The 14876-nt window shown below is 30.8% G+C and overlaps 1 protein-coding gene across 3 annotated transcripts in view; it reads left to right on the forward strand.

Moving 5' to 3' along the window:
* LOC145692089 (cholesterol 7-desaturase nvd-like) overlaps positions 1-13668 on the forward strand; it is an 81599-nt gene extending 67931 nt beyond the window's left edge. For all 3 annotated transcript variants that reach the window (XM_081767386.1, XM_081767382.1, XM_081767390.1), the window contains 3 exons: positions 1695-1937; positions 3734-3907; positions 7636-13668. In XM_081767386.1, the coding sequence (XP_081623512.1) occupies positions 1695-1937; positions 3734-3907; positions 7636-7797 (579 nt within the window). In that variant the 3' untranslated portion in view covers positions 7798-13668. The remainder of the gene's footprint in view (positions 1-1694; positions 1938-3733; positions 3908-7635) is intronic.
* The last annotated feature ends 1208 nt before the right edge of the window (positions 13669-14876 follow it).

Below are 14876 nucleotides of genomic sequence, written 5' to 3' on the forward strand. Positions count from 1 at the left end.
CAGTTATGATGTTAGGCTTTCGTTGGTGCATCATCAAACAGAATAGGGGAAGAAGCAGAAAAAAGAAATATTAAAGAAACGAACAACAAATAAGAAACTTAGGTTCGACGCCATATTAGCATGGTGATAATGTTAGCAGCTTGAATATAATGTGTTTACTTGAGGAAAATATGGCACAAGGGATAACTTGCTTAGTGAAAGAGAATACGTGGGTATTAGGGATAATTAATAGCGGTAGAAAATATATAGCGGAATTAATAATAGAAACTAATAAAAAATTAGAAAGTTAGAATAATAATAGATAAGAATAGTGTATATAAAGTAATTCAAAGTAAGAGATGTGGAAATCGGAGATAAATTTATATTATAAAATTGAACGTAACTATGTTTGTGACTCTTAATCTCTTGAACCGCCCGACCGATCTCGATCAAACTTTCAACATAGATAAGGTTCGGTCCTGAGATATCTTCTTCACTTCACTTTTACAATGCAACGAAGGGGAGGGGGAGGGAGAAGATATATGTCAAAAAAGTAAATATAAAAGTGACTGTCTTTGTGACTTCATCACGTTTAAACCACCCGACCGATCTTAACCAAATTTTCAACATAGATGAGGTTCGAACTTGAGGTGGTTTTTATCATATCACTTTAACTGTAGAATTTAGGAGAGGGGGAGGAGAGGGGATAAATCTATAAAAATATATAAAACTTAATAACTCTTGAACCACCAGACCGATCTTGATCAAACTTTCAACATAGATAAGGTTCGGGCCTGGGATGTTTACGTCATTTCATTTTTACGGTGCAACCTAGGGGAGGGAGAAGGGGAGGCGGAGATATATATGTAAAAAAAAATTTGAGAGAAGAATTTTGAAAACATGTATGCGAAAGGTGTAGTCGAATATACTGTTGTGACCGTCTGTGTCTTTTGGAACAGGTACAGATGGAATATAAATGATGCAAGAGTATACGAGATTGTTGATGTGGATTGAAAAAGGAATTAGAATTTTGGTAACATAAACGGGTGAACATCAAAGCATGTTAATTGTTAAGTTGGAAGAATCGTAATCGCTACAATAGTGGAATGTTAGTGTTATCTTTGTGGTAGGAAGTTGAAAAGTCTGATTATGGCAAGTTTAGTATGTGTTCTTTTGGCATGTCTTCGATGAAAATGCTGAGTATTTCAAAAGGGTTAGTTGGTAATGAGAATGTGAAGGGAAGGATGGAGAAATTTAGATATAATTTCTGAATAACATAAACACTTTCTTTATGACACACTTAAGCGCTCAAATTTCAAACGTGATACCAAGAGTTCTTGAACTAGCTTTCATTAAAAATGTTTATTTTTCTTGTCTTCGAAATTTTATAGAAATAAAGCTGCAAGAGTAAAAAAAAAAAAAAAAAAAAAAAATACCTGAGCATAATTTTGTCCATAGCATTGTGAAGCAATTGATAGAAGAAACAAACTCCTTGTTCTTTCTTTCAAACATCAATTTGAAGATTAGTATTTGTTAACGCTTATGATCAACATAATCAGTAGAAGTGACAAAATTTGCTTCCAAAATACTTATATTTATAAAATGGACTTACGATCTCCTTCTCAACTTAATATCCTTCCTTGTAGAGTCGAATAATTATAGCATAATGAAAGATATATATTAACTATTATCCTCATTGTTCTTACGTATTCCAGGAGATTCCAGAGAACGGCGGTGATTTGAGTCACTTGAATGTAATTCATTCTCCTTCAATACTGAGCGGAAGCGACCTACGTTTTATTCAGCGATTGATATGGAAGTTTGCACAACATGTATGGACAGGTGACTGGAAGCAAGACCCTGAACCTGACCAACATTGCGCCACACTTACCCTTCAACATGAAATGAGACTTTTTAATAAATTTCCAATTATGAATGTAAACGTCAAGGCTAAACAAGTAAGTTTTGTTATTTATTTATATACTGTCATGTTTTATTCTAGTCTTAACTAACTTGTTTAAGGGAAGAGGAATTATTAAGAAGCTAACATAATTTCTAAGAATGTAATGTCTGTAATATAGGTTTATTTTATTTACGGTACATGTAAAAATAAAACATGGAGAAATGTCGGGAGTCGTAGAAGACTTCTTAAACAAGGTTCTTAAGTAGGAAGAAAAGAGAAGGGATTATATTAAAGATATGATTGAAAAAAACACACAAAATCATTATTGAAAACTAATTCTAATAATTCATAATAAAAAAGAAAAACAAATCTTATGAGCTGATAGGAATTTTAAAAATTTTGTATTGTCTCGCAGAAAGATATCGAAAGGTACAAACCATCTCCAATTAACAGAGAAAAATATCTTGCTAGCTTAGTAAAACAGTTTTTAAGAAAGACAAAAAAAGAAACAATGTCAACAAGTATAGGTGAAGATACGCCTAAATGCCTAGATAAATATATTGATTTAACAAATTGTAATATAAAATTAACGATCAAAAATTACATTCAGGTTGCAAAAAGAAATGACTTAACATCATCAGTTTTATTAAAACATTTATTCGAACAGTTTTAAAATTTAAAAAGTTAAATTTCTACATAAATCAAAGTAATAGATTAAAAAGAATGAACCCGACTGAAGCGTTCCAAGTTTTCGGGCAAATGAAATTAGCAAAGAGAGAGAAACAAAAACATTTAAGAAATTTTTAAAATGTTCAATGGTTTTATATCAATACTAGAACTCCATCGCTTAATATAATCAAAGCAACTTCATAATTCATGGTAAATCATCTTTGATATCTTAGGAAAAAGTTCTGTCTGCAGTAACTAACGTATTAAATACTAATTCAAAATAGGTTTACGATTTGACAACTCAGATTGGACATATCACCAGATTGTTCAAAATTTTCATTTCAATTTTCGAATTAGTTTCTTCATGGTAAGTTTTCATTATTTACTTAATTTTAATCTTATAGACTCAACATATCCTATCCTCAGAATACTCAACTTATGAACTTAAACTTCAAAAAAATTATATGAAGTTTAAGAAACAAAGAGTTTGCAAAGTAAAATTACGTAGCATGGTATATAATTAGGAACTCTTGAAAAGGTCTTTCAAATAGAAACTTCTTAATGTCTCGTCTGATATGATATATGATATAAAGTCTGAGACGATATAATCAGTGATAATTTTATGGAAAAATATGTATCAATTGTTACTGTTTCCATTTATCGTAGGATATTTGCCTGTGTGTATTATGATGTAAAATGACTCGAGTAATAGGTGTAAGATCTGTGCAATACACCATTCCATTTTCAACGGATTAATAGCTATCAGTGATATACGATAAATTTTCTTTTGCTCATCATTTTCCTTTCAACTTTTATTCTACACATAAGAATTTTCAAAGGTGCCGAAGTTGTCGTCTCCTTCCCCTATTTTTGTGTAAAAAAATATTACTCCTTACTTTCTCAATACTTCTTACTCTACGTTCTCTGTTTTCAAATTGTCACAATCCAATACCTTTAATTTTAAAGGGCAACTTTAGCTGTAACAAATAACATAAATCACAATATTAGATCTGAATTAATGTGATTAAACACCTTATCTTTGTGAAAAGTTTACTGAAGCATATACTTGCACCTGTGATAGCGGTCTTAAATTTAATGATTTAGCAAACCAAGTATTTACTTCTCATTTACTGTATACGATATAAACATTTCTAATTTTAGAATTTCTGTGTTGCATTTTAGGTTGGCCCTGGTTACGTTCAGATGTTCTTAGATACTCCAATAGGTACTGCGTTACTTATGCAGACAGTGACTCCAGTTGAGCCGATGTTACAGCGAGTTATACACAGACTGTATGCAGCACGAACTGTCATCGCGCCGTATTGCAATCTCTTCCTACTTGGAGAAGCAATCATGGTAAGCATTTATACTGGATTCTTTTCACATGGGACGTTTGCTCCAGAAAGAAATGTCACTTACGTTCATGTTGACTGATTGTAGCTCACTTAAACATAGAATTTATAACTTAAAACTCTCACACTAATAGATCTAAGGGCAATTTCTTCGCTGTTCTTGAATTACAGTATTTCGAGGAAATTGCACCTACTGCGTAAATCGGATTAAACAATGCAACTCAAGAAGAACAAGTATTGGATTCACTTCAGCTGGGAGTAATCTAATTATAGTCATTATATATATATATAAGTAAATACCGAATAGTGATATAAAGCGACTTTTAAATATATATAAATGTAATGTTAATGTCACCACATTACAATATTGTGGTCCAATAATACGAAGTTCAATACACTAACATTATCATCGAAAGAATTCGAAGGCGAAAGATGAGTTAGGTTTAATATTGAACATATATGATATGAAAACTTTTATAAACTTTCTCATCAGAACATTAGTTAAATCGGAGTTGGTTATTCATCAAGAAATGACAAATCTTAAGAATAGAAACACAAATTTAAACTGTAAAAGGATCACTATGCTGCATTTTCTTATATGTTGCATACCAAGGTGTAACTTGCACATGTGTTTGATACGCTGAACGCTATAAATACATTACAATACACTATCAAGTGTCTAAATACTCAAATTAAATGGTGTCGCCATATAAGTTATTATTCTTTCCTTATTCAAATTTAAATGATGATTTACACTTAAGATATTTTCTTGTTGTTAAGCGTGAGAATGGCTAGTACACGCTACGAAAAGCTTGTGAAGTTGAGCTGTCTGCTTGTATGTTTTGTTGTGGAGAACCTGTCTTTTAATTTAAGTACTCCGTAAGGGTCGGACCTACTACAGACACTGCGAAACCTACAGAATAGAAGTAAGCAAACATAACGTACACAAAATTAATATGAAACGCATCTAGCAAGATATACATTGAAAAGCAACATCATTGTTTCAGAAATATGGATCGATTGAAACGGTCTTTTCAAAGTATTTCTGGTACTGAAATGAATACTGTACACCACCAAATATTTTAAAAAATAGGTTATCCATTAGCACAGATTAGACATATAATATGGATTTTAAATTCTCTTAATATAATCAAGCCTCTTAACTACTCTGTATTTTTTTTTTTAAATTTAATTTCAAGATGAGCACGAAAAACTGTAATGTTCAGCACCAGTCTAATTGAATTTGGTTCATTTCACAGTCACCCAGTGTACCAATTACCTGTATTTCTTAGGATAGGCGCTAGGATTGTTAGAAATCCTGTCTCTGGCTTCTCCACATAGTCATATCGAGTAGCAGCAATTCAAGATTTAAAGAAGAGGCATAGAGAATCATGCGATATTACAGTAGAAATGGGGTTGTAGATGTACCAGTATGTCATAGCACTAGATCTTTGCACACACAAAATCTACATTTGCTGGACCAATAAATCATTATCTCAAAATCGGCATTTGGTGGGCGGTTATGAGTAGTGGTTGTATCTCTAATATTCTTTAAAGACTCTGGGAATACTGTTGTGTGTAGGAATATTTTGGAACAGTTAATTGACCCAAGAGCAAATATTGTTTGTCAGCAGAATTGGGCAACGTACCATACACCATGAGTACTCCTGGGCTACTAAGTATATTCCTACACACTATTATCAGTGGTAGAGCGTTCACCTCCGGTGCTTGGAGTCCCTGGTTCGATCCCAACTCGCGCTGTGTGGACTTTGTGATGGACAAACACCGTGCTCGTGGGTTTTCTCGGGGTTCTCCCGTTTCCTCCCACTTTCTTCATTCCACCATTTCTCTCATTTCTCATAATCACCGTCTCCTTTAGCCTAACCGGCATAACTGTGGGACGTAAAACTTAAAGATTTCATTTCATTTTTCCTGGGCCACTGTCATGAGTTATTCAGGGAACTTGCAATGAACAGGAAGTTACAGAAGAAGCTTCAGAATATTTCTATAAACTGAACGTTGCATAGCGCTGTTCGAAATAATTTTTATCATCTTGACATAACAGATAAATAGGAACGTTTTCCATTCTTACATATAGAACACGTAAAAAGGGACAACGAGAGTTGGTTTCATTTCTCGTAACCTTTTGTGTGTTTTCCTTTTAGTTAGTCATTTTTCATTAAGTTCATTTTTATATAAATTATTTACAGAGCCATAATAGTTTTATAATAGATAGCTAATCAATATCCATGAGACTATATTTTCAACTCCCAATCCACTCTCTATATAGAGTGGGTTGGGAGTTGAAAATGTAGTCTCATAGCACGCCAGCATTAATGTACAAGCTTTTAACGATACTTCCATTACATTCCACTGTCATTGCATTAGGTACATTATCACTATATTATTTGCACTTATCATTAGTCTAGTCTAGTTCAGAATCAAACTTAAATTTAGTTCTATTTTGTAGGACTATTTTACGTAAGATTAATCTATCATTTATCTAACCCAAGCGTGTCCAACTGAATTTATTCTGTCTTATAATAATGCTAGAACAGGTAATTGACGTCACGGTCATAAATGTGTGTTTCCATTCGCGAGAATTTGTTTCTCAATACAAAGGTGTAGCGGAAAAGGGATATGATATAACAGAAAGATAGTAGTTTTTGTAATTTAAGAATGAAAAAATACAGTAAATTCTCAGAATACACGCAATTCTGTGTGGCATATTCAGTAATTCCCAAAATGGTTCATGACATAAAAACATTTGATAATAGTCGATCCAGTTTCATCGTTGTCTTGTTCTTTTCATAAAATCAATTATCATCGTCTAACATTTTATTAAATCTAATAACATTTTATCCTATTTCTCTATAAATGCATTTCTTATTCTCCAATATCCTATAAGCAATAATAATCTCTAGTGGAAGATCATTCAGATAGTCTATATATCTATACCTGTATTTGTAAATATTAAACATAATATCAATTCAAGTTTGATAATCACTATTTCCAACGATATACCTTCACTTGAATTTCCTTAATAAAATTATACAGGCATAAATACAAATTTTATAAGTATTGAATCTATTTCATTTCCAAATATAATTTTACTTTTTGGCTTGTGGTACACAGTGCGAAGTATTGCAGTTTATCCAGTAATTTGCAGTTTTTTTCGAATATTTTTTAGTAAATTCGAAATCCAAATTTCATCCTTTTCCTTTTTTTCTTTTTTTCTTTCCTCAGGTGTCATTCAGAGTAATTGATGATTGAATTGACGGTGTGTTTGTTTAAAGTAGTTGTGCTTATACATTTATTTTGTTTTGTGATGTATAGAAAAATTTGCTACTAATGTTCAAGGTACTTTATTATTATTGTTAGTAGTAGTAGTACCACAACCTCTTCTCAGAGAAAGCCTTTTTTGGTGGTTTAGTGGCTGCGCGTGTGTTTTTGGTACACGTGATCCCGGGTTCGATTACCAGTGGGAGAGCACAAAAAAATTAATTGCACAATCATTCACTTTCAATAATCATCTGTCTCCTTTAGTAAAGGGCATAAGCATGGGAGTTGAACTAAAAAAAATGTAAATTTTCTCCCGAGAGAACATTCAATATTCCTAATTTGTAAAATCATGCAGGAAAATCTAGGAAAAATTAAGATCTTGTTTATTTTTATTTGTACTCCATACTTCGCTAACTAGACTCAATGAAACTATTTTTTTGAATTTTTCAGATTGAGCGAGACATAATGGTATGGAACCACAAGACATACGAAGACAAACCTTTGCTGGTTCGTGAAGATAAAACAATCATGAAGCATCGACGCTGGTATAGTCAGTTTTATTCTGAGAACAGTCCTCGCTTTACGTTCCGAAAAGAAACATTGGACTGGTGAATCTCTCTTTCTTTACCTGCAAATAGGTTATCCCTTCGAACAAGATTGTTTTACATTTGATTTTAAAGATAGTAAATAGCGAAATTTATGATTTTTTAAAAAAAGAAAATATTATACGGGTAAGCAAGCAAGAAGCACATTCCATAGCTACAGAGACATCATAAATGACACATTTATGTAAGAGGAAAAAAGAGTACATATTTAAGTTACTTACAGAAAAGTTTAGACGCAATGGAGCTTAAAATATTGTAGCCACTGAGCTAATTTTAACATATGCTTCATCAATATTAAACTAATTGTGGCCGAGAAGCTGAATGGTGCGTAGTAGTGTATTTCAAAGGAGTACACTGTAGATATATAGATTTCTAAGAAATAGCAGATACCCGATGTGCTGTAAGAGCGAATACTCAAATTTCTTTCCAAAGTTTCGAAACAACACATTTAAGTATGACACTTTTATGTGTAAAAAGTACATATCATACAATTATATTTACACAGAAGGGAAGAGGAGAGAAAGAGCTTTAAGAAAAGGTAAACATTATACGTTAAAAGAAATTATTGTATACTGAAATGTTAAAGATTGTATTTATGTGATACACCACAATTTCTGTGAAGATATTCTAACATCTTTCTGCTACGTAAGACAATATGTGTTGGAAGATTAAGAATAGGGTTATTTCTTCAAAAAAAATAAGTAAATTAAAATAACTATCTGAACTTTGCGACAATTATGGTGACTTTGCTTTAACTTGAAATACTTTCTTTTCGAAGTAAGCATTGTTTGATATAAAATGACCATTACTTTTTTATATTCATGAATGAGAACCCAAGGCATGCCATTTCAAAGATTTTAACAGATATAGTCTATGGTGTACACGGTTCAATGTTGCGATTCGCTTCCCCGATTGCAAATTATTTAAATTCGTAAATTATTAGGTAAATATGTCGCAGCAACCAACATAATGAATCAGGGAAGCATAAACTAGCGAGTGATATTCATATGTAAAAGTCAACTTAACACGTATTAATACTCTATTTTACTATAAGAATAAGTATGGGAAAAACATGGAAACAAACTAAATAACATTACATGAGAAATATCGCTTCATTTATTATATAGATAAAAACTGAAATTGTTACTGAAATCAGTAGTGTATATATATATATATATAATCAATCTGTTCAGAACCCTGGCTATCTGCACCTTTAAAAGCTATATTTTTGCAACGGTGTGCAGGAAAATTTAACATTTTAGAAGTATAGTTTAATTGGCCACAGAAGATTGATAATTGTTTAATTTAACTTATGATTGTTTAATATGTGGATACAAATTACAAAGCTTTTCATGGACAAATGGGTATCGAGTGTCTTTTCTAAACATGACTATACATAATTCATCATTCAATAATTTTCATTTTTGTCATATAGCCTCGCTACTGAAATGGACGCTAAACTAAATCAACTAATTTTCATTTTATCAAGATCAATTAAAACTCTTTAATACAGTTACTTTTGCATTCACTATTGTCTTTAGTATAATAAATATTTCCTTTAAGATTTGATTGCTACCAATAACTATTAAGAGGTGACTGGAGATATTCTTCAATAAAGCAGTGACGTAATGTTCCTTTTTAAAATCTTGTTTATCAACAGGAAATTCTCTTTATTATGCAAATGACTTTCCAATAACCAAAGGTGAAAACATAGTGACTTGTCATATCTACAAATTTTCTTCTTGCAAATTTACCTTAGTATTTTCTACATTCTCATTTATTTCCACGTAATCTTAAATAATACTCAAGTGCATTACATTATATTACTTGATCACACGGTGATCTATTTAACAGAAAAATCAAAATAGAAATATTAAATTCTGCCTAAATCCATAGCAGGAACCAATTTTCTTGGAAACTTATTGTTACGTATGATAGTTTCAAATATTAGTATTCTGTTATTTTTGATTATGTACCGGTATACTTACAGACGATTTAAGGTAAGTTTACCATTATAAATATACTATTTATTTTTCTCATACTAAATCGAAATTAAAACTTAAATAAGTAACAAATAAATTTAACAATTAATAATTTATTTCACAAAATAACAAAAGGCACCAATGAAAAATAATTTGTTAAATATTCCTGTGTCATCTAAACCTTTTATTCTACAGTATTATTTATATGGACTAAGAACAGAAACATACTAAGCAATCAATAGCTCAATAACAAAAGTGACTTAATTATAAAGGACTATGCGTGGTAACTATAACATCAATTGTTTGAGTCCAAAAATCACTGTCAAATGAACTAATGAATTCGTGTTTGCTATACATTAATAGAGACAAAAATGCAGTCCTAACACTTCGTATTAATACTAAGCATTACTTTCAAATGAATTGCCTTCAATACTGTTACTGCATTTAGTATAATCTAAATTCAAAAATGCAATTTGATATTTATAAGTGGCCAAATAATGTTCACATTCCCGTAAAAGTGTCAGTAATGAAAAGGTAAACTCAACACTAGGTAACTTGTTACCTTTTAACACAACTTACTTCGAGAAGTAACTTAACTAGTACCTTGATTTAAACGAATTGTAGAGGTATGAGAGAGAAATAGCTTAATAAGAAAGTAAAATTAGAAGATATTGAAGTTTAGAATTTGCTACCCGTCAAATATTTCAATGAATGTAGTGGCATGTTGGACAAGTGTAGTGTCAAATTGTTTTATCTGATACAGTAACACCATTTATTATTACATTCATTGTAATACTTGAAGGGTAACATTTACTACTTCACTTCTTCTGAAAGCTCTCTACATGTTCCCATACGTGTCTTTGTTTTGATGCGTGATATGGTAGAAACGTTGCGAGGGAACGAAAAATATACGTGTCTATTTCTTATACTACATACTTAAACCAGAGAGAAGTAAACAGGCAATGCGGAAAATCTTCCAAGTGAGGACAAACCTAAAATGTTTTACTGTTGCGCAACTTTATTATTTTGACTTGTCGGTATTTAAAGTTTGAATTACCCTATAATTGTTGACCAGAAAAATGAAACAATGAATTAGCGATTAATTCTTACCTTATAATTGTTACATTATAAATATGAGTTTTGCAACTGCAAATTATCCAATTAGACCAACAGTTATTGGAACTGTACAGCGTCCTTGAGATATCCATTTAACTATGTACTTAAATAAGAAAAACTGAGATGGTTACAGTGAAGTGTCTACCACTGGGAAAGACTGTCAAAAACTCGGTAGCTGCAATGTGTAACTACTGTTTCTCAATCAGTTAATGTAACGGTGTACTGATTTTGAAGCAGAAATGAATGCTCAATTTGCCTTAAATATTATATGTAATATATGGTTACGTATTTAGAAACAGAGAAAACGCACACATACTAATTTATTAGTTGAATTATCATTATTATATCATTCAATTCATCGACAATATAATTAATACTAACAACACATTTCATAATTATGATTTACATAAATTAAATCGGCAACAATATAGTAATGTTTCAAATAAAGCTACAAAACCATAGTTCAAATCTTTGGCGTACAGAACAAGGTCGCCATTTAAAAAGAAATGTTATACTTGCAGTTCAGGAATGTAGGAATGTTTTCGTTAGGGAGAGAGACTATTTAAGCAGAAGGCTTAACTTAAGGTTCCGAAATATTTTTCTGTGATTCCAACATTAACATACATTAGGGCTTTAAATTCGTTCTCAATTAAAATTTATTCTCAAATATCACTAGATGAAGTTGATCAGCGAAAGATAATGATTATTTGTAAACATGGTTTGGGACGGGACTCCAAATTTTTCTTCTCCCGTGCCTACATTTCTAGCAGTGGTATACAAATTCAAATGTAAATACAGTTGAAGCTCATGTTGCAACTTTAAAATCATAAATATTTTTTTGAATTTCAAAAATCTGCAAATTCTGACCACGAAAAGCATGCTACAGCAGTGGCAAATTAATCTATAATTCTTACCTTTAGTTTTCGAGTTAATAGTTAATCAAACTGTGAGCTTTATTCAGTAAACCACTAGATCTGCTTTGGTCCTCAACGGCATCTGTCTTCCGGAATTTCTGGATTAATTTGGACACAGTCATGGGTTACCTGCATGTGTACGTAGCATTGAACTTCTACGCTACACTGTATATACTTATTATTGTTAAAATTATGAGAAGTGATTTGGACCTGATGAATAAAAGTGTTATTTATATAAAGTGTTGTTGGAACGATGTATTTTTAAGAGTTCTGTTTCAAGAATAAGACCAAACGTTGGCGTTTAAAGATATTGTACTCTTAGCGGCAAGCAGCAAAGCACATAACCAAAGTATTTTAGCAACAAAAGAAGTGTTTGTATTAGCCAGCCTTATCAATGGCCCCGAGCTTATGGATTTCAAAGAAAGATTAGTGCTTACTATTGTTATATTGAAAAATGTATAGTACGAAGGAATGAATGTAAATATATGTATGAAGCACGAAAGCAGGGAAAAGGTGTAAATAAGATCTATTTTCAGGGAGAGAAATGTATATTTAGTATTTTAATATCAGTTGCAGTGGTTTAAATATAGTCTTACAGGAATATTAGTGTTCCATGATTTTCCATATAACAATACACACAGGGGCATGTAAGACTGTAATATAACAGTTTCGGTTAATTTAGAAATTCAAGATAACATAATTCTTCTGATTCTTCTTTATTTAAAAAATTGAAAGCAGTGAGTCTTTAATTTGAGTCACTTAGCCACAATACTTTCACTCAATCAACTATAAATGTAAAATTAAGTTTCTATTAATTTGTCTGACAATAGAACTATATACTAGATTTAGTAATTGTACTTCAGCGTTAAGTACCAATTTTGTCTTGTTATATGTGATGAACTTTTTGAAGTTAATTTTCTTTCCTTGATACAAAATATTGATGCGTTGTATTATCACATAGCAAAATGTATTGCAGTAGCATCAAGAATGTTCAAAATATTTTTATGACGACAGCAAAGGTGGTTTATTTTCCCCTAATCTTTGTAATAGTCTGAATTTTATGATACGGTTTGTGCTGAATCCTTAAAATTATATTGTAGGTATCAACAAGTTCCTTTTAACAGCAATGTAAAAATGTTAGATTATCTTTGTCCTATTGTAAAATTCTACTCAAAATGGGTGTTTCAGTATACTATTAGCAATGGGAAACAGTTAAATGACTGCTAATAGTATTTGTAGCTATTCTGCTGCAACTCTCGAATTAACCATTTCAGTTGCAATAGTTATCCGTCTTAGAAAGCATTAGAGTAGAGTGAATGATTGGATATAGATATATATACATACGTACAATTACGAACAATTATCCTATAAAGCTTTCGTTTTGCTTAAACAAGCCAAAATCAATCACCAGAGCAGTCTCTCTTCTTCCATCCTTTATCATACAAATTTATATAATTAAGAATATAGAACTATAAGAAATTGTTCCAAGGAAGTGAGGTAATGGACAAAATAGCCTAATTATTAAAATAAGATATTTTTTTTTTAAATTTTACAATAAGTGTAACGTACCTGCTATGTAAAAAGTAGACTGAAAACATGTATGCAAAGTGGACAAAAAGGGGTGATGATAATCTACCTGAGACTAAGATGATGATTATAAATGCATGTCCAAAAATACTAAATTTCAATGTTCGAGACACTATAAGACTTGCAATATATGTGATCTGCAGATTCTTATGTTGAAAGTTGTTGAAACAAATAAATAAATAAGTAAATAAATCTAAATTGAATTGCATAGAAAAATGTACTTTCATCCATGTGAGATTTTATATTTTATAACAAAATAAAGCATTTTTGTAATGTAAATTATGTATTTATCTTGTAAATACCACATATCACAATCATCAACATGTGAAAATTTTCCAATTTCTTACCTGAATACAATGTTTTGTTCAGCATTATTGGGATTCATCAGGTAAGTGAAACAAATTATATATATAAAAAAGTCATCCTCAGTGAGTGATTGACTGATCAACATCCAGGTCAACTGCTTAAACTAGGAACTTAAAAATTTGTAAGATTACTAAAGATTTGTGACAGGCAAGTCCAAAATTATTATCGCATGTCTTTAGAAATTATGTAAATAAAAATAACTCTCTTTCTTACAAAAGAAAACTTCATATATGATCTTGAAAATGTACAGAAGAAGAAAACACACATCTCAAACAATAGTGTTTCAAAAAATAATAAATAAATAAATAAATAAACAAATAAACAAGTTGTAATTGAAAAAGATATCTCCGAAACTTTTATCGCCAAATTTTAAGTTCCGTTTTTTCGTAAAAGTAGCAAACACGCAGCAAAATTTACAAAGAGAGAGAGACTTTTATATTTGATTAGAAATACAACATAAATTTCTCATAATGTTAGTTATTATACATATGACACGGTCTTAATTATTTTAGAAGTAAACTAAGGACTAAATAGAAACAAGTCACAAAATATGCGAAGCAATCAGGCATTTTGTGTTAGTGATTTTACCATATACGTTTACAATGTAGCAGAACTCCCTCACTTTCTTAGAGTAGTTGATTAACGTGTAACCTTCAGTAGTTTCACTTTTACGATCATCAGTTCAAGTTTCATAGCCTATAGTAAAGTTAAAAAAAAATCTCAATTCGATAAACAGTCCTTTGTTGAGAATTTTTTTTTTTTTTAAATATTAGTTTCATTCTAGTTTATTTGAATATTTGCAAGTAACTCAGAATTATGTCTTTAAATATATTAAAATTATCAAGAATTTTATATAAAGAGAAAACTTCATTTCTAGTTGTCATAACTGGAAACTTTTAAATATTTGAAACTTCAATTAACATATAACACAACATTACTAAAATTAAAACTTAATAAAACATTCACTCCAAATAATCTTTACCAGTAATATGTAGGGAATGGACAGGAGTAATAAACGTAAATCTTAATTGTCGACTAAAAGTGTAGTAGGGATACGGTACTTTTCAACCTAAGTAGAAAATGCACCCTTACAAAAATAATGGCAGAAAAATAATTAGGAT

Source organism: Thermobia domestica, chromosome 1, assembly GCF_964235325.1.
Source record: "Thermobia domestica chromosome 1, izTheDome1.hap1.1, whole genome shotgun sequence".
Taxonomy (NCBI): Eukaryota; Metazoa; Arthropoda; class Insecta; order Zygentoma; family Lepismatidae; genus Thermobia; species Thermobia domestica.